The sequence below is a fragment of the Pteronotus mesoamericanus genome, unplaced genomic scaffold (genome assembly GCF_021234165.1).
Source record: "Pteronotus mesoamericanus isolate MK-2021 breed Mesoamerican mustached bat unplaced genomic scaffold, CSHL_Meso_final contig_58, whole genome shotgun sequence".
Taxonomy (NCBI): Eukaryota; Metazoa; Chordata; class Mammalia; order Chiroptera; family Mormoopidae; genus Pteronotus; species Pteronotus mesoamericanus.
The window spans coordinates 4,560,869-4,580,714 of NW_026555205.1; the positions used below are offsets into that span (position 1 = coordinate 4,560,869).

The window sequence follows — 19,846 nt, forward strand, 5'->3', positions numbered from 1 at the left end:
GATTCGATCCTCAGCTTCATCCAGCCTGCTTTGGATTCCTTCTACTGTGTTCTTCAATTCAGAAATGGTATTCTTCCTATCCTCTTGTGTCTTCTTGATAGTTTCTATGTCCTTTTCCAGGCTGATATAGTTTGCTGTAAGATCCTGATAGTTTATCTGCAGTTTCTCATAGTTATCTTTGAGCAGGTTGAGCTCATTGAGCTTCCTTAGAACCATTGTTTTGAATTCAGTATCTGATAGTTCCCTTGCTTCTATTTCATTGAGCTCTCTCTGTGGGGAGTCCCCTTTTCCACTCATTTGGGGGGAACTTCTTTTTCTTCCCATTTTTGTGAGAGTCTGTTAAGTATTTTTGTCCTTTACTTTTCTTTCTGAGCCTGCCTCTGATGATGTCAGTTTTTGACCCTATATGACCTTGGGTTGTTTGTTTGAGCCTTCCAGGAGTCTCCTGTCTGACTCCTGCTTGGGGCAGCTCTGTGACCCCTTCAGTCAGGGCTGGGCTATTTTTGGGGATCTCTCTGCACTCTCACGCAGGCTCCTTGAGCACGCTCCCAGCGCAGCAGGATTCCCCTCCTGCCTGGGCTCGCATGTGCTTGCCCCAGACCAGGGGGCTTATTCGCGACCTTGCGTACTCATCTGGCCCCCCTGGCTGGCGAGCTTGGTTAGTTTAGGGACTTCTATTTTGTGTTTTCCCAGCTTTTGGATCTTTGGGTGTGTTGCCTGCCCTCGCCAAATGGAGACTACGGAAATGGGAGGAATTCAGCTCCAGGACTCTCCGGTTTATCCTGTCTCCAGTCTCTCCTCCAGGGACTCTGGGCAGCTCTACTAATTTTGTGGGCCGCTCTGCAGTTCCGGTTGGGCGGGTCAATTCATGCCTCCCCTTGCCGCTGTGTGCACTCCCTCGCAGGCCGTATAGGTGCCAATCTGTGGGAGGCCTTGCCGGCCGGTGCAAGCATTCACCAGCCCGCGCGGGTCACACACACGCTTGCCAACCCTCGCCGGTCACTCGGAACAAGTGTGTGTGCCTGCACTGGGTGTTTTTGGGGTGTCTATGTGTGCTTTTCGGCTTTTGGCTCTTTCGGGGTGTGGCCTATTCCCGCGCAATGGAGACTACGGCAAGGAGAAGGAGTCGGGACTCCCCAGTTCTTCCTCCTGTTCTTTCCCCAATGCCTCCGTTTCCAGTCTCTCTTCAGGGGCCTCCGGGCAGTTCTGTGACCCCTTCTGCCAAGGATCCACCCCCTGTGCAGACTGTGTTTCAATCGCAGGCAGTCTGGTTCATGCACGCCCCGCTTCTGCCTCTTTGGGGTCGCGCCTTTCCAGCCCACAATGGAGACTACCAAACGGGGAGGGAGTCAGGACTCCCCAGTTCCTCCTCCCGTTCTTTCCCCAACGCCTCTGTCTCCAGTCTCTCCTCAAGGCTCTCCCAGCCAGTTTGCACTCAGCCCCACAGCTCATTTGCCTACAAGCTGTGTGCGGAGCACACAAAAGGCAGGTTAATTGATTCCCTTATGCCTGAGCGAGATGGTAGCTGCAGAGTGGGAGGTGCGTTATCACCCGGGCTCCACCAGCTGCTGTTTCAGTTCTCTTCCCAAAGTTTTCCTCACCATTCTTTTCCCAGGCACCAGCCCACCCTGCTGCCACCTCTACCCAGCGATCAAGGAGGATGGCTGCCACTGCAATTTTTGCGTTGGCCCTTTAAATGTCTCTTTGCATCCCCAGCCACCTGTCTCTGGCAGAGAGAGCCCCTAAGCTTTTCGGAGTTGCGTTTTTGTCTGTATTTTCTTGGCTTTAGCTGCTGTAGTTTAGGGGTCCCTGTATGTGATTCTGACCCCGTTCTTCTTGGGGGAAGCTAACTGGCCGTTTCAATATCCCGCTGGTGCTAGTGCCCGTGGGCACCCTGCCCACTCTCTCGACCCTCCACCGCACTTCTCACCCGTTGGGATGTGTGAGAGTCGACTGCCTGTCCGTGGCTCCAAGGCTCCTCTCCCACTATCGTTTCATTATTTTCCAGGTGATTACTCCACTATTTAGTCACAATTCCAGTTTGGTCTTGGGAGGAGGTCAGCGTGACTCCCATTCACTCCTCCGCCATCTTCTCTCGTCCTGATTAAAAGTCTTCACTGGCCCCCTGTGGCCTAGAGAGACCATTAAGTTCCTTAACATGGCAAAGAAAGCCTTTTATCATCTAGCTCCTGCTTAAATGTCCAGCTTCCTCTTCAACCCCTTATTAGTCTCACAACTTACATACTTCTTTTTCCCTTGAGAAATTGCAATACTAGGCCCTCATCTGTGCTTATAACAAGAATCTGAATAGTAGATGCCTCACTTGAGAAGGTATGTGCTCTAAAGTTCACCAGTTCCTACCATTTACTAATCTGAATTGTCCATGTGCACTGAAACCTAGTCTTCATTTCTGTTATCTGTTAATTGTTGGCCCTTTATGTCAACCATATCACAAAGTCCTGATTGTTATAAGAATTATCTGACCCTTCCTATAGAATCTCCCTTTCTTTACCATGGCTGTCCTTATGATAGTCCATGGTACCTGCACAGTCTAGAAAGGGAATAGCAGCAGGATGGAGAGAAGAAGAAGAGAATAGAAGAGGAGTAGAAATCTATAGTCTTTGGGTCAGAATCTCCATTTAATTTTGAAGCAATACAATTGTTCAAATGATAAGCAGGGACTGTCTTAAGTTTTTTGACTTAAGGTATTCCGTAGTGAGCCTGTCTGCTAACCCTCTTTAAAGTTTTGGAATGTCTACCTTCTCAGCTGGACATGGGAAGGAAAAACACAAGGAAACTAGCTCACATTGACTCAAATTGTAGGAGCCAGACTTATAAATGAGAGTCACTGTCTTAATTTGAGATTTGGAAACTTAATTCCTTTTTCTGAATATCTGCTGTGTGTCCAGTAGTGTGCTAGATGCTATGGGGAAAACGAGCAGACTAAAACAGCTTTTCCTTCAAAGAGCTCACAACCTTATTAGAGAAGCAAAAAAGATACATGTGAAACAATAAGAGAACAATATATGGCAGTATCAGAAATGTGAAGTCTTAGATATAATCTAGTGCCTACAACATCTGGGTGGTCAGTATGGGATAGGGAAATCAAGTTAAGACAGGAAGCTATTGAAGAAGCCAGTGCTTATAACAGTTCTTTGTTGGCAGGGAAATGGGTAGACCATTCCACACAGAGATCCCACAAGGATACACACACAGCGCAATGAATGAGTTAAGTGTGGCAATCTGTGAATGATAAGGATGACTGAAGAAAAAAAGGAAGTCTGAGTAGAAAGGCATGGTTGATCATTGCAGACTAGTTTTTTTTTAATATTTCATTTCTAGTGTCACATACCCAGAAAGCTAAATGAAGGATGAAAGGCTCCACGTGAAATACTAAGTCAAAGACAATAGAATCAGATCGTTCCAAAAAAAAATTACTTAAAGCTGTGTAATCTTAAGTATGTTTTTAAACTCTGTGTGCCTCAACTTCTTCATTTGAGAAAAGTTACCTCACAAAGTTGTTGTGGAGATTAAATGAGTAAATATGTATGAAGTACTTAGAACAGTGCTGGCATACAATAAGCATTCCACAAATAGCTTATAGTAAGGAAGAGAATTGGCAAAGGCAAGGTGACTACAATTTCCAAATCATTGACATTTGATGGGCCCTGTGTTCCCTGTTTCTCCCAGCCTTAATCCTGCCTTCTTATGCTTTTTGTTTTATTTTACCTAGGTCCCCACTCTGATGATGGACACACAGTTCTCCGAGTTTACACCAGACATCACTCCCATTATGCTGGCTGCCCACACCAACAACTATGAAATCATCAAATTGCTTGTCCAAAAACGAGTCACTATTCCACGGCCTCACCAGATCCGCTGCAACTGTGTGGAGTGTGTGTCCAGTTCTGAGGTAGACAGCCTGCGTCACTCCCGCTCCCGACTGAACATCTATAAAGCTCTGGCAAGCCCCTCACTCATTGCCTTATCAAGTGAGGACCCCATCCTAACTGCTTTCCGCCTGGGCTGGGAGCTCAAGGAGCTCAGCAAGGTAGAGAATGAGTTTAAGGCTGAATATGAGGAGCTCTCCCAGCAGTGCAAGCTCTTTGCTAAAGACCTGCTGGACCAAGCTCGGAGCTCCCGAGAACTGGAAATCATCCTCAACCATCGAGATGACCATAGTGAAGAACTTGACCCTCAGAAGTACCATGACTTGGCCAAGCTCAAGGTAGCAATCAAATACCACCAGAAAGAGGTAAGCTAAGTCCTTCTCTCCTGTCAGGGAAGCTTAAGCCTTCCAGTATAGAGCATTTTTCTAGAACTTGGTCCTTTAGGAAACAAATGGTTAGATAGGCCTCACAAACAGACCCATTTATCCAAGGCACACACAGCCTCTGCATATTTTCTGATGGCAGGATAAGTAAGGAAAAACACAGATCAACTAGCTCTTTGATGGGAAAGCACTTATTTAGCACTGTTCTAGGTGTTTGGGATGCAGAAAACAGACGCCCTGTCTTCATGGAACTTACAAGTTCATGGTAGACATTAAGTAAATAATAACATTAGTGAATATATAAGTTCAGATTATCCTTAAATGCTCTGAAGGAGAACGTCAATGAGAACACATAACGGAAGACCCTGCCCTATATATTGGGACATGTTGGGTAGTGATTACCACTGTCTGGGTGCTTGTAATTGTTGACAAAGCTAAGCCCTTGGAAGCCCCTCAGCAAGAAGGACAAGACATGCATTTAAAAGGATCAGTCATACTCAGGGTGTAGTGCTGTAGAAGGCTAGGGTAATATCTGCTATCGCGTGAACTCCAAACTTTTATAATTTACTTCTTTGAGGGAGCTCAGTTCAAGCAGAATGCAGAATGAGAGAATTTGTTGTCCACCTTGGCCATATTTACAACCTGGCCAGTGCTGTTCTATGCCATTGAATCAAACAATTTTGGAGAGACTCCTAACAAGCCCAGAAGCCTAATTTAATTCTTTAAGTAGGCAGATGATGCAGTAGAAAGGGAAGGGACTTTAGAGCCAAAGCAATAGAGGATGGAATTCCAACTCACCAGCTATATGACCTGAAGAATGTCACTCAATTTTCAGGACATTAGTTTTTTTCAATTATAAAATGGAGATGATACTAATTCCTTCACTTCATAGGGCTGTTACAGGAAATAAATGAGAAAGTGCTAGTGTGGCACAAGAAGTATTTTAATGTCCATTTTCATCTCTCTTACAATGCTCCCAGGAGACAGATTCAAACAGACTGTACCAAGGGGTGTTTGCCATCTGAAGGGCAACTGGCAGTGCCACCCTTCATGGGTCCAACCAAGCCCTGAAGCAAATTGCATTGTGTGTTCACCTGGTCCCTTTATCTAAAACAAGAAGAAAATACTGTGCCTTTGAAATTAGGCAAAAATGAGTACCAGGAACAACCTTGGAAGGGATACAACATGACAAAGGAGCAACATGAAGATCAAAAAGAATGTATTGGGGCAGATAGTAAATGGATAGGCCCACCCGAGTCTCCTTATCCTATTTTTGCCACTAATTGCTTTAAGTTATTTCACTAAGTCTGAAGTTACTTAACCTCACTTTTCTCTTCTGAAAAATGGGGATAATAACAGGAACACTTACCCTCCTGGAGAAATATAAGGTTTACATAAAATAAAACATACATTTATGCACAGTACAATATTCAGCATATATTAGGTATTCAACAAATATTAGCTGCTATTATTATTAATTTAATTTGCATTGTTACACATGGGGCCCATGGTAATAGATATAGAAATTACCCATCCCCTCCCTTATACTTCTCTCCCTCCCGCATCACCCTATTCTTGATGTATAGTATCAAGTTGTCTTAAGTAGTCTGCTGTAAGGTCTAACTGACTTTTCTTCACTTTGATACATATATGTATATTTCCATTAATGAAGTATATTATATTTTCAGTGTGTTTTTCACTTTACATATTGTCATAACACTGTGAGAAAAAAAAATCACAGGTATTTTTAGAACACGAATTGTTTCCAGGTGACAAAATGGTTAATGATAATATAACTGTAAATAAATAGGTATTTCATAATATAACTCAAGTTTGCATTCCTTACCTCACTAGATAGCAGATAAACTTCATAATTTTAGGTCCCCACCCACCTGAAAATTGACAGAACATTTATTTTCAAATAATTTCACTGCAATAATTCATCAATTTTGTATTAATAGATAATTTCCCAACTACTTTATCACTTGATCCCTTCTGCTCATATAATCTTCATTTGTCAATTTTAGTTACTTCTCCATTTGGAAAACACGGTGATGAGTTCCTTACTTGCATGGGGATCTGCTTGGCTTATGACCATGGACTCATCCTTGGGTTCTAAATTCACTGCCTTCCAATCCTCATATTTTACTCCTTTACTTTCCTGAAACCTTGTTTTCTATGTCCCTTATTTCATAAATTATTATTATTGTTGTTGTTGTTACAGAATATCTCTATGTTACTATATGTTCACACAATTTATTTCTCAGCTACCATTATACCAACCTAAATATGACAAGGAGTTACTGTATATTTTTTTTTTGCTAACTTAATTAAGAACTAGAGATTCCAAACTTGTTTTTCAGGGTCCATTTGCTATGTACATTCAAGTGGAAAAGGTCATTTGTTTTATTGTAGTAAAATATACATAATATAGAATGTAACATTTTAACCATTTTTAAGTTCACAGTTCAATGGCATTAAGTACATTCATGCTGTTGGGTAACCTTCACCAATAAGAATCATTTTTTGAAGATGAACAAGTTTTGGTGTCCACTTTTCTTCCAATTGTGAGTCCATACAATTAGAGTTTCATAGATTACAGACATTATTTTTAATCCATACCAGCAAAGTAGCACCTTTTAACTATTCAAAATTATTGATATTCAGCAGTAATACAAAAGTAATACAAAAAGCATTGTATTTATGCAAAAATCAGCAATCTTAGGCCTAATGGTATTTACTCATCATCATGAATCAAGTCAATGTGAATTCTGGAATTTAATAGACTGAACTGGTTCAGTCAGAGAACATCAAACTCCAATTCCAGGCTTGCAGCAAATACGGCAAGAATACTGAGTAACTCCCAACTCCAATGTCAATAGTTTCATGAAAAAGAATATGCTCTCACATAAACTCAAAAATGGTCCAAACTTTAATCCCAAGACCAGAGACTTCAGAATTATTTCAAGATTTGTATATTTAGCTCCAATTTTTCCAAGATAAATTACTTTAACAATGGCTATCAATCAATTTTAGTTTAGTTTCTCTTCAAACCAAGACATGCTGATTAGTATGGCAAGCTTGAGAATTCAGATGTATCCTAAGGTTTGCACTCTAAATGTAAAACTTGATTTATACTCATCAAAATCTGTAAATCTCTTGTGAATTGTGAATCGTGACTTCATTTCCACTAAAAACTCTGTAATCCTTCCCAATCTCTGAAATGCAGCTTTAAAAAAAAATCTATGGTTCCAATGAGTTTCAAATGAGTATACAATTAACCCTTGAACAACATGGAGGTTAGGGGCATCAACCCCACACACAGTTGAAAATCCACCTATAACTCTTGACTCCCCCAAAACTTAACTACTAATAGGCTACTATTGACCAGAAGCCTTTCTGATAACATAAATGTCAACTAACACATATTTTGTATGTCATATGTATTATATACTGTATTGTTATAATAAAGTAAGCTAGAGAAAAGAAACTTCTATTTTTTTAAAAAATCATAAGGAGGAGAAAATACGTTTGCAGTATTATTGAAAAAAATCCTGAGATAACTGGACTTGAGCAGTTCAAATTTGTTGTTCAAGAGTCAACTGTAGTCTCTAATTTCTCTCTATTCAATCCACATGTCTAGTTTAAGACTGAATACTCTCACCTTGAACAAATTAGCATTGTCCTTATTTGGGTTGGTTTGGGTTATTTTTTGTAATTTCAAGTTTAGTGTGTTTGGATGAGAAACCCAATCCTGTGAGCTACTGGTGTTCTAATAATTCAGGTGTTTGTCAGCACTTCATTCTCAAAAAGCCCTTGATCTGAGGAAGCAGACTAAGTCTGTTCAATAAATACCCATAATCTAGTCTTTTCAAAAGTGCAACATTCAAACAGTGCTTAAGGCCACGAGGATAAAAAGAGTTGCAGTCTTGATCATTTATTTTATCATATTATGCAATACACTTGAGCACCAATTTTCACAGTACAAATTCTCCTTGTATGGGATGTAACAAAATTAGGCAAACTAGCCTTTTCATTGGACACAAATAAATGAATGAAAACTAACTTTTATCTTCTATTATATATGGGGCAAATGAAGTCAGCTCTTCTGTTAGATAAAATTCCTCAGTTCCCTCTGAGGCATGTAGTTTATGTGTGCTTAGTCATCAAGAAGAAAAATAATTCACATCTTAAGTGAGTTACACTCCAGGATCTGATCGAACACATTTGGTTTGAGTTGTATGTGTGGAGCATCTAAACAAGTTGGAGACATCTTTTTTTTTTAATTGTTCAAATACATTTGTCTCCATTTTCCCCTGCTCCACCCACAACCACCTACCACCCTCAATCTTACCCCCTTTTGGCTTTGTCCCTGGGTCCTTTATACATGTTCCTCTTCTTTCCCCCATTATCCTCCTTCCCCCTCCCCTCCGGTTATTGTCAGTTTGTTCTTCATTTCAATGTCTCTAGGTAAGATTTTCTAGATGACTTTTAGGTCGTAAGGAAGGCTGGAAAAGAATTATCTTCTATAAACAGAATTATACAAAGGAGGAACTAATTCCAAATAGGAATAGGACAATTGAACTAAAAGAGAAAAATTTTCTTTGTTTTCACATTTGATTCCATGCCTAATTCCAATTGACCCATAAGGTTCTCTCTTCAAGGACAGGTAGGTTACTTTCTCAGTGTCTATACTCAGAACAGGCAAGAGCTGATGTACCATTTCTCCACTCTCTTGTGTCATTCCTGCTGACCCCCCGTTTAATCTTCTTTTAAAGCATTCTGTGATTTCAACCAGGAAGAAATACTCAGTACAAAAAGAAACTTTTTCAACAAGAGGAGGTATTGTAAGAGAGGAGCACCAGAGGCTCCTGCACTAGAGAAAAGTACTCAAAGATTAGCCTGCCCACATCCAAAAGTGTCAAACAAACAACATACCTCTTTGTCTGTTAAACCTTGAGCTAAAAAGCTGTATTCCACAAAAACAAGCAAACGAAAAAATCCAGACAATATTTTTCTCTGTAAAAAGAGTTGCAAAACAACCTATTTTCCAAAACTGGAAGTTAGGGAGTTGCCAACATTAAAAATTTAGAAAATACAGTTTCAAGAAAGGCCAGTGTTTAAGTAAAAATAAAACTTTTAAAATTATAATATTGCTAGAATTTGTTATAATCTAGAAGCATGTGTGTTTATGTGTTTTCAACAACAGATTTTGTTGACATCTTTGGTTAAACAAATATGAAATACTAAAGTGTTTTCTAATTGTGGCTCCCTAGTCCACTTTACAATAAATACTTGAGTTAATCTAAAAAACACTCTTGAGATCCTTTCAGCATTTCACTGGGGTCTTTAAGATGAAATTGTGACAAGGGATAAAGAGTTCAGTGGTTTTCCTTACCTTGCTGAAATGTATTTCCATTCTTCAAGGGTATAAATGGAGATCACCTTCAAAGAGTCTTTATTACCCTGAAGAGATGTAACATCTGAAACTGACATATAGCTGTATCTGTCAATACAAATAACTCCCAAATAACTTCAGGAGCTAGGAGTTATTTTTAAGTTTTTTTCATGTTTGTTTGTTTGGTTGGTTGGTTGGTTGGTTGGTTGTTTGGTTGGTGAACTAAGGGTCTTACATTCAGAAGAAAACAAGTTTTAGATGTGGACCAGAAGGATAGGGCCCTTGAAAAAGTAACAAGTATGTCCAAGAAAAAACTAGTAAACACCTCTAGTCTGTTAAGATAAAGGTACCAATACAACAACACAATAGTCAGCTTTGAGGTAAAAAAAAAATTGTAAAAATTTAGTTGGACAATAGTGAGTTAATAATGTTCAGAGTTATGTAACCTCCTCAGGAACAAAATCTTAACCTTAAATGGAACATAATTCACTATTTCCTGAAAGGCTTTTTTATTGTTGTTTTTTTCCTCATTAGTACTCCTACTAGAACTCAAGTGGACTCCCAAAGAGAATTTAACTTGGTTAGAGAAAAAACAAGCTCAGAAGAAAAACTAAGCCTGAACTATAAGTTTGACATGGAGTAAATTAAGAAAGTGTTAATCTCTAATAAAACAGGTATAAAACTATTGTACAATCTTTACATGTCACAGAGACTTGCAGGTATTGTCATATAGACATTTTTCAGATATTCCAAAAAAGCCATTATTTCACATATCCTGTCCCATTTTCCAATATACCATACCAAGACCACTGAAAACTGTATCATTCTGTTTTCCTTATTACCATTGAGAATAGACAGAAAAATTATTTTAACTCTCATTTTACAAGTAAGAAAAGACTATATTTCAGAGATTTGTTCAGGATTATCTCACAAATCCAGAAGTAGAACTTCAGACACCTGGTATAATATTCTCTGAGTATACTCCGCCTTCTGTTGCTTGTTTGGTAGACTCCAAACTCACCACCAAGTAATTAAAATGACCACAAGTTCTTTGATTTGCAAATAAAAGTTTATTAGTTAAAATCTGTTAAAACACATAATAATAAAATTGTATGATTCAATAGCTAATAAGGATTATATTCAAATAACTAGCAGTAATCATCACTGCTAGTTGCATATAAGTATGCAACTGTGTAATCACACACAGGAGGAAGATTTGTACTTATTAATTCATTGCCATCTACCAGCCTATCTCCCTTGGTTTTCACACCTATAAGTTTCTCTCAGAATGATGAGACTATCTCAAGGAGATCCAGAAATTGAAGGAAACTTGACTTGGGCTGGTGAACACACAATACAATATACAAATGATATATTAGAGAATTATATACCTGAAACCTATGTGATTTTATTAATCAATGTCACCCCAATAAATTCAATAAAATTTTTTTAAAAAATTCCAGGAAAGAGCTAGTTTGGATAAAATATCAGCCACTTTGTTCATTCTCCTGGAGAAGAGATGCAAGATTCCAATCAGAGGCATCCCATAAGTAGACTGCCAAGTTAGTTAATATATCTCCATCTAATCATGTTTCTAAGTGCATGACTTGTGTCAATTGCCAGCCAGCTATTTCTATCAGAATTAACAACTTAGGGTTGGCTAATTTGCATATAACAGAAACAAGGCGAGGTTCATAAACCTGTTTAGGAAATAACTCTATGGTTTTCCACCATAAACAGCTGCATAAATGTTGGCAACTTACTACATTTTTTCTCTCTTCGGAAAATACTTCCCCTACTAGCTCTTGTTCCTAAGTGTTTTCTTATTTCCTACAATTATTCCTTATCTCTATTGATTGTTTCTAATTCTGTTCCAAAGAATAAATGCAAATATTATTACTTGGAGTAGGGTTACATCTTAACAATTGTTAAAAACATAATCACACAATCAAACATTACAATATTTTATCTATTCTTGATTTGTCATTATAGTACAATCTTTCCAGGTGACCCACCTAGCCAAGCAGCTAACCAGCTCCATGTATTATGAAGCTGTAGCATTTTCCTGCTTTAATACTGGACCACGTTGACCATTTGTTGTTTTATGGGCTGGTTCAAGCTTTATCTTGTTTCAAGGTCTGGAATAGTCTCGCAGATTCCTCTTGGTTTATTTGATGACTTGCTTCAGTTAGATTGGTTGCTTGTGTTCCCTCATTAATACTAACAGCTTTAACAAGTTCACACTAGTCTGCTGTAGAATTGTAAAGTCCATATTCCAGAATTCTAGTAGGACAATAGCTACTCTTCAGTATCTATATTTGAGAAGCACCAGATTTGTCCATTTACAGTTAAATTGCTCATAAAATATAATTTGTAGCAGACTTATATGGGCTCTCCTTTATATGTTTCCTGACCTTGCCCAAGTATTGATGCTTTGAGCTTTATTTTGACACAAAATTATAAGACAATTTCCCAAAGTCCAAATTCCTACCACAGAGTTTATATCTTCTCTTGCTGTTTCTAAATCTTTAATTAAAGCATAGAAGGTAATATGCTAAATGAAATGTCATATAGAGAAAGACAAATACCACTTGATTTTACTTATACATGGAATCTTAAAAAATTAATTAGAAAACAAAGAAAAACTCATAGAAACAGAGAACAGATGTTTCTCAAAGGAAGTGGGGGAGAGGTGAAAGAAAAAGGTGAAGGGGATTAAAGAGGTACAAACTTCCAGTTAAAAAGTCAATAATCCATGGAGATGTGGTAATATATAGCACAGGGAATACAGTCAATGATATTATAATAACTTGGCATGGTGACAAATGGTTACTAGACTTAGTGTGATTACATCATAAAGTACATAAATGTTGAATCACTGTGTTGTACACTTGAAATTAATATGCCATTGTATGCCAATATCTATGTATGCAGACCTTGGTATTAGATGCAGCATATGTCATGTTGGTTAGGTCTGAAGTTATCTGAACTAAATGTCTTTTAGTCCCTTTGACTACAATATGCTTTAGGACTCTATATGAATTGATATAGTCAGGTTTCTACCAGTATGGATTGACTTCTACATGTCACTTCTTCACAATTTGCATATACCACTTTGTCTAATGCTACACTTGAATGTCTTTACCTAGTTGTTGCTCATGTCAAGAGATACAAAGGCTGTTCTCTAGAAAGGATGACCATAGTGTCCATAGGCTTGTCTGAAAGGTACCTGTTCTTCCAAGTGGAAGGGAGGATACTGTATGACATGGATTTAATATGATCAGTGAATTTCCCACACATTTATTTGGCCTTTCTCTGTTTTGACACGGAAGTCCTCTAACTTCCAGGAGGGCATTTTCCCCTCCTGGTATCTGTAGAATTATTGTTGCTAAATACCAGTCCATACTTTGTTTAAATTCATATCGTTCCCATCTCTCAATAGTTAAAATTTCTACGTCAAGACTGCAGCAGATTCGCTATAATAAGCCTATCAGCTATTCTTTATAAGTTTAGCTATACCCAAGAAGATACACTTTATCCACTACTACTTGTGGACCATGATATCTAAATCTATTCCATAAGTATTTGACTTTCCTTTGGTGAATAGTCCTTGCAGGTTTTTATCTAGTCCTTCTAGTACTAGTACTTCTCTCCTGTTATTTGATGTAATTTGCCATTTCCATTTGGGGAACAATATTGCAGAGTAGTTGCAATGTGCATCAGCATTTGAGGAAATAGTCCTGCATTGCAACCTCTTGGCCTCAGCTTTTTTCAAAGTTTTCTCCCTTGAGGAAGTTATCTGAAAATCTTTTCGCAGCTTTATTATCTGGTAGATGTTGCTTTTTCAGAATCATTTCCCCTAGTCTGCTGTAGAATCCATTGGTTGACACACTTTCCTAAAGGCCTAGTATGGAGGCCTTTTTAAGTAAAAAGTTATATCTTCTTAAGTGAAAGTGTTCCAATATTGTCCTGTTAATTTGAATATATTTGCTATAATGCCATCCTGGGAATTATTCCTCTTTCAGCTTCCATTCCTTGTAGAACAATGAAATTGAGTGTCAAACTGTGATAGAGTTCATCAGGTCTTCACTCCATTTTTAGGTGAGGAGTTTATTTTCTTTGTTATTGTTTGCACCTGTTATCAGGAATCCTAGCAGGAGAACAAGTACAGGTAAAGAAAGAACTATATGGCTACAGTCAGAGCTTTTTAAGTAAGTACAAAGAAGAAAGGAGATGAGCCTCTGCTGGAACTAAATCAAATACTACTTGTTCTATAAGGTATTATTAAGGAAAATGTGCAGAACTACAAGAAAATTCAGATTGCTAATATTCAGAAAAACTGGAAAATATTTGAAACACAAAAAAAATACTGGAAACAGAAAAACAGTCAGTTCTTATATGCTGACAGGGTCTCATCCACATCTTAAGTCATCAGTTATACTGGAGAGTACTTCTCCATACAAGCTTTCTACATCTAACATAGCTTGATCTATATCAAACATTAGTTCTTCTTCTTCTTTTGGTGTAAGTATTGATTCTAAATCTGGTAGATTAGCGAGGTCTGGTAGTAAAGCGGCACCTTGCCGTGAAGCTTCCTCAGGAGGAGCTGAATCTGCTCCTGGCTGTTCTGCTGCATCATTTTGTTCTACACAAGGAACTTGTTCTTGTGACATTAATTGTAGAATCTCTTCAGCTATGATTATTAACTGGGCTAGACAATCAACAAGCCCACCAACTAGTACAGGGATTGACGCAGCATCCATGACTCAATGCTCTCCTCAGAAGATAAAATAATCCTAAAAGGTGTAGCAAATGGGCTCTTGGCGACAATGAATCTTGTGAGACTGGCAGTGGTTGTGTGTTTGTTTGGTCCAGAAATTACGTTTTTGATACAATTATGATGATCAAGCACAGAATGAGGCCAGTGGTCCTATAACAATTTTTGATAAAGTTGCTGAAGTTCCCACAAAATTATATGTAGTACTCTTGTTGGTACTGGTAGTGAACTGCTATTATAATGATCACCTGGCAGATTGTCACAGCCAAGAGAAAACAGCAAAGCAGATCTAATAACAAAAAAAAAAGAGAAATATAAAGATTAGTGTCCTTGAGCCTTTATCCACCCTACAGGTTCTGACTATAGGATAAGGTTGAAAGGGTACCCTTAGCTATTGCTCCTCTTTTTTTGATGACATTGCAACGATCTACTACTCATATTCTCCTTTAAACCTTTCATGATCGTTATGTCTTCTTAGGGGATTTGAGAACAAAGTGAGCACAGATAGTTTGTCTATCTTCTTCAAAATCTCTTTTGAAGAATATACATTCACTCAGAGTCTTTCAGTTCACTCTTTATTAGCATGTTTGTCTCATTGCCATTTATATCTGGTGCTGCTAAATTCTTTCTGTGATTTAATAATCCATTCATCAAAGTTTCCAATTGCCTCTGCAACCTAGGAGATTTATAGTCTATGAAATTCCCACATTCTCTGCCTTTTGCAAATTTTACACAACTTCTGTTTTAAATTAGTTCCTTGGCCATTTCCTATTATGGCCAATGTTCCATATCTAGCATATGGTTCCTCTAACTTTGCCTAAAAACCATAGTTATACTATTCTCATCTGCATGTCTGGAGTTCTTTGCACACCTTCTTTCTGAGTGTTTATGCTTCTGAAAGCCATATTCTTTGCTTAAAAATGTAGAGATTAGCCCAGTATTATCTACTTGTCACACCTCTCTGGTTTACCACTCCCATTTCCCTTAAAAATGATTTCTGTATAAAAAATAAATAAGTCACAGAGACATAATAGCTGTGGAAATAGCATAGAGAAAATAGTCAATATTATAATAATTTGTATGGTGACAGATGGTTATTAGACTTATTGTGTTGACCACATTGTAAGGAATATAAATGTCAAATCATTATGTTGTATACCTAAACCAATATAATATTGCATGTCAAATATACTTTAATAAAAAATGTTTGCTAGCGATTCAAATTTTTAGTAATTTTACATATCTCATATTGCTTACTCGGTTTCTTATTTGATTTATAGCTTGTTTTCTTCATCCTCTCTCCTCTGCTTACCTAGGACATTCACACCCATATGCCCTGAGGTTTCATGTGCCAATTCTGCAACCTTAAATTGAACTGACAAGAGAACTGGAACTTGGGGTCCCCAAGACTGTAGAATCTACATTAGTTTTCGGATATCCAATTGTCTCCTCTTAAATAGATTATTCTGTGTTTCCATTCTGATGAGCTGGTGTGTATCATACGTGTACTGCTAAATTTCATTCATTGTTCACTTTCTCATCTCCCCTTACAAGGTTGCTCTTCCTGCTATAGGACAATCAATAATTTTGCATTATAGCATATATATTCAGTTCATGACTGATCAGTGTAGCTATATACCTTTGACTAATTGTTTTCCTGGGCATGTATATACATCAAATTTCTAGCAACCATCCTGTAAATTCGGTTGTTTTTTTTTTCTATCCAGGCTCAGTTAAGCTTCTTCTAATGAAGATTATTAGGAAGCAGCCATCCATCTCACTCCTTCAAGATAAAGCCAAATCTGCTATTGCCCTGTCTCAGCAGTTCTGACCAGAGTGATGCCCAATTAACTGCACTCCTTAAACCTTCACTTGCTGGAGTACAGCAAGTCATCAACCAGATGGTCTGTGATTTTTTTTCACATGGAACTTGCTGGTCTCCAGAGGACTTGGTTTGACCAACTGAGTTAAAAACTATCTGCACTTAGCATAAGTCCTGTCAGAACCACACTTTGTGTGTGTGTGTGTGTCCAAAATCCTGACAATAGAAATGGGATTTGCCCTATAATAATGATTAAAACCATGATGATCAGAAGGTATGATTTTGGTTATAGGCAACTTTCCATCTGAAGTATGGAAGAATGGGTACTAGAGACATAGTAGTTTGTTTTCTTAATTCAAAGATCTCCAATTTTTGATTAGAGGAAAAAGCAGTATAATAGAAGAAAATAGTGAAAAAAATCATGCAAGGAATTTGGCACTAATGTAGAATTGAAACAGCTCATCAGAAGGGAAACACAGAAGAAAACTATGTCTTAAATTTTACTAGAGAACACCATCACATTTTTCAAAGGAAAAAATAACATACTGTGGTGCTCAAGCCCAAGGGCACAAGAGGATGATAGGAACACACACAAAACCTATTTAACTTCTGACTTCCTTTTTGCCCACTTTTTTCTCAGCTTCTCCTCCTCCCTCTAGGACTGTTTCATTCCTCCTCTTGGTCAATATACCACCATTTCTACACCTGTTTTTTATTCTATTTCACTTTCTCTCTATCTCCATTTTCCATTATCCCTTCCCATCATCTTTTCTTCCATCTCTCTCTAAACTAGGAAAACTTTAGAAATAAATTATATTCCATTTATCAAACTGACATTTTATTTTTAGACTCACATTACAGGATCTAAACATAAAAATCAGAGGCAAAACATTTCATATTTTATTATCTTATAAACACAAATGTAGTTGCTTATTACTTATGTAACCCTTGATTTACTTTGTCTATCACTTAGTCACCTTTGATGGAAAAGATTTCCTGACCTAGACTTAATCCAGATGACCATTGTGTTAGCCAATCCACAATTCCAAACTTCAAAGCATCTTGGACCCTAGGAGCTCAGGGGTGCAGGGAAGGCAGGGAAGATGTTGAGATACTGCTAAGTACTGCAGTACTAAGAAAGAGTAACAGTATAGCAACAGCTTATTCCATTTATTATAATTTCCAAAGCAACCAGTCTCTGTCACTTTAGTTTACCTAAAAAGGTATTTTGTATAGTTTGTACCTAGTCTCAAGTCACCTTAAAGGCCTGTTCCTTAAAGGTCTTATTACCTGTTCCCTCTGCATGAGATCCCTTTCCCCCAGGGGAAAAAATGGCTTTTTCTCATTCTGGTCTCAGCTTAAATATTATCTCTTCAGATTTTTGACCCTCTAACCTGAAATAGCCCCCAATCATCCTTTTCTCATTACACATACAGTGCATTTTTGTATTACAGCAGCTATAATTACCTCATATTTTCTTTTCATTTGTTTTTCTGTTTCCCACCCCAACACCATGTACATATAGATTAAAATGTAAGTGCCATGAGATTAAGAAGGTTGTTTGTTTTGCTTTTTGCTGTATCACCAAAAGCACAGGAGAGAGGCTGCCACATAGTAGGTAATCGGTGTTACTGAATAAAAGAGGGAAGGAGGAACAATTTTTAGCTTTATTATTCAGTAAATATTATCAAGTTTCAGCTATGCATGGGAATAGCAGGAGGTACAAAGATAAACCAATTTATCAAAACACATGGTTAATAAAATGAGCAGGAAATCCACAGATTAAAATATTCACAAACATATATCTGACAAAGAAGTTGTGCCCAGAATGTATAAAGAGCTCCTGCAGCTCAAAAATAAAAATACAAACAAATCAGTTTTTTAAATGGCCAAATGATTTGAAAAACCATGTCACAAAAGAAGAAAAATAAACACAGGCATACCTTGTTTTATTGTGTTTCACAAATAATGTTTTTTACAAATTGAAAGTTTGTGGGAACCGTGGATCAAGCAAGTATATTGATGCCATTTTCCCATCAGCATTTGCTCACTTCATGTATCTATGTCGTATTCCAAGCTTTTTCATTATTATTAAATTTTTATGGTGATCTGTGATCAGTGATATTTGAGAAATCATTTGTAAAAGGGAGAGTAAAATCAATGTGGCAACCTTTTAACTGATGAGGCAAACATCATTGTTGCTTTATTTTAAGAAGTTGCCACAGCCACCCCAACCTTCAGAAACCACCATCCTGATCAGTCAGCAGCCATAAACATCAATGCAAGACCCTCCATGAGGAAAAAAAAACAACTTGCTGAAGGCTCAGATGATGGTTAGCATTTTTATCAATAAAGTATTTTTAATTAAGGTATGTACCTTGTTGTTTAGACATAATGCTATTGCACAATTAATAGGCCGCAGTATAGTGTAACATAACTTTTGTGTGCACTGAGAAACCAAAAAAAAAATGTGTGACTTGCTTTATTGTGATATTTGCTTTATTGTGGTGGTCTGGAACTGAACCTGTAATATCTCCAAGGTATGCCTGTAGTTAATAAGCACATGAAAACATGCAATATCATTAATATCGTGGAAATGAAAATAAACATTATGGAAAGATACCACAACACACTCAGTAGACTGGCTAAAATTAAAGACTGATAACATCATGTTGACAAAGATGTCAAGCAACCAGAATTCTTACATATTGCTAGTGCTGGAATGTAAAATGGTACAACCTCTTTGGAAACATCTGGCAGGTTTTTTAAAACTAAGCAAGCACCGACGTAGTTCCAGCAATTCCACTCCAAGATATTTACCCAAGAAATGAAAGTTTACAAGGATGATCATAGCAGACATATGCATAATAAACACCCTCCCAAAAAGGTGGAAAGAACCTATGTGTCAATCAAAAGAAGAGTGGATAAAAACTGGTATATTCATACAATGTGATACTAATATGCAATAAAAAGAAAACCATTACTGATAGGGACAACAATATGGATGGATATCAAAAACATTATACTTACTGAAAAAACAGACCCAAAAGAAGAATACATACTATATGATTCCATTCATATGCAATTCTATTGGGTTGGCCAAAGTCTGTTTAGTTTATTCCATAAAATAAAAGATACCTTCTTCATTTTTACCAATAACTGTATTGATTTGGATATTTTGAGTATGTCAGCTATCTCCTGCTATTGGCTTCTAGTGGGTAGAGGCTAGGGGTGCTGCTAAACATCTTCCAGTGCATAAGACAGTCCCACAGCAAAGAACTGTTTGGCCAAAACATCAATAGTACCAAGAAACTTCACAAAACACTTCCGACACCTTTGATCAGTCACAGCACCTTCTCCATACACTGCAGAAAACTTTTTTATTGCATTTCATTTGCATTTTTACCTTTCTTGAAATAATAAAGCATAATACAGTGAAAATGTTGCATATTTTCTTACAACTTCAATATTAAAATCGCTGCACAAAAATTCACCAATTTTGAGAAGTTTTTTTTTAATGCATGCTGATATGACAGCTGTCATAATGTAATCTAACAAAATCTGTTTCAAATGAAG

At 37.6% G+C, this 19,846-nt stretch overlaps 2 protein-coding genes across 2 annotated transcripts in view; one reads left to right on the forward strand and one right to left on the reverse strand.

Annotated features, from left to right (window-relative positions):
- Positions 1–19,846, forward strand: part of TRPC5 (transient receptor potential cation channel subfamily C member 5) — a 183,460-nt gene that overhangs the window by 68,518 nt on the left and 95,096 nt on the right. The window contains exon 2 of the mRNA XM_054580356.1: positions 3,734–4,255. Within this exon, the coding sequence (XP_054436331.1) occupies positions 3,734–4,255 (522 nt within the window). The remainder of the gene's footprint in view (positions 1–3,733; positions 4,256–19,846) is intronic.
- TRPC5OS (TRPC5 opposite strand) lies at positions 14,084–14,434 on the reverse strand. The gene has a single exon (XM_054580357.1). The coding sequence runs from the start codon at positions 14,432–14,434 to the stop codon at positions 14,084–14,086; it is 351 nt and encodes a 116-aa protein (XP_054436332.1).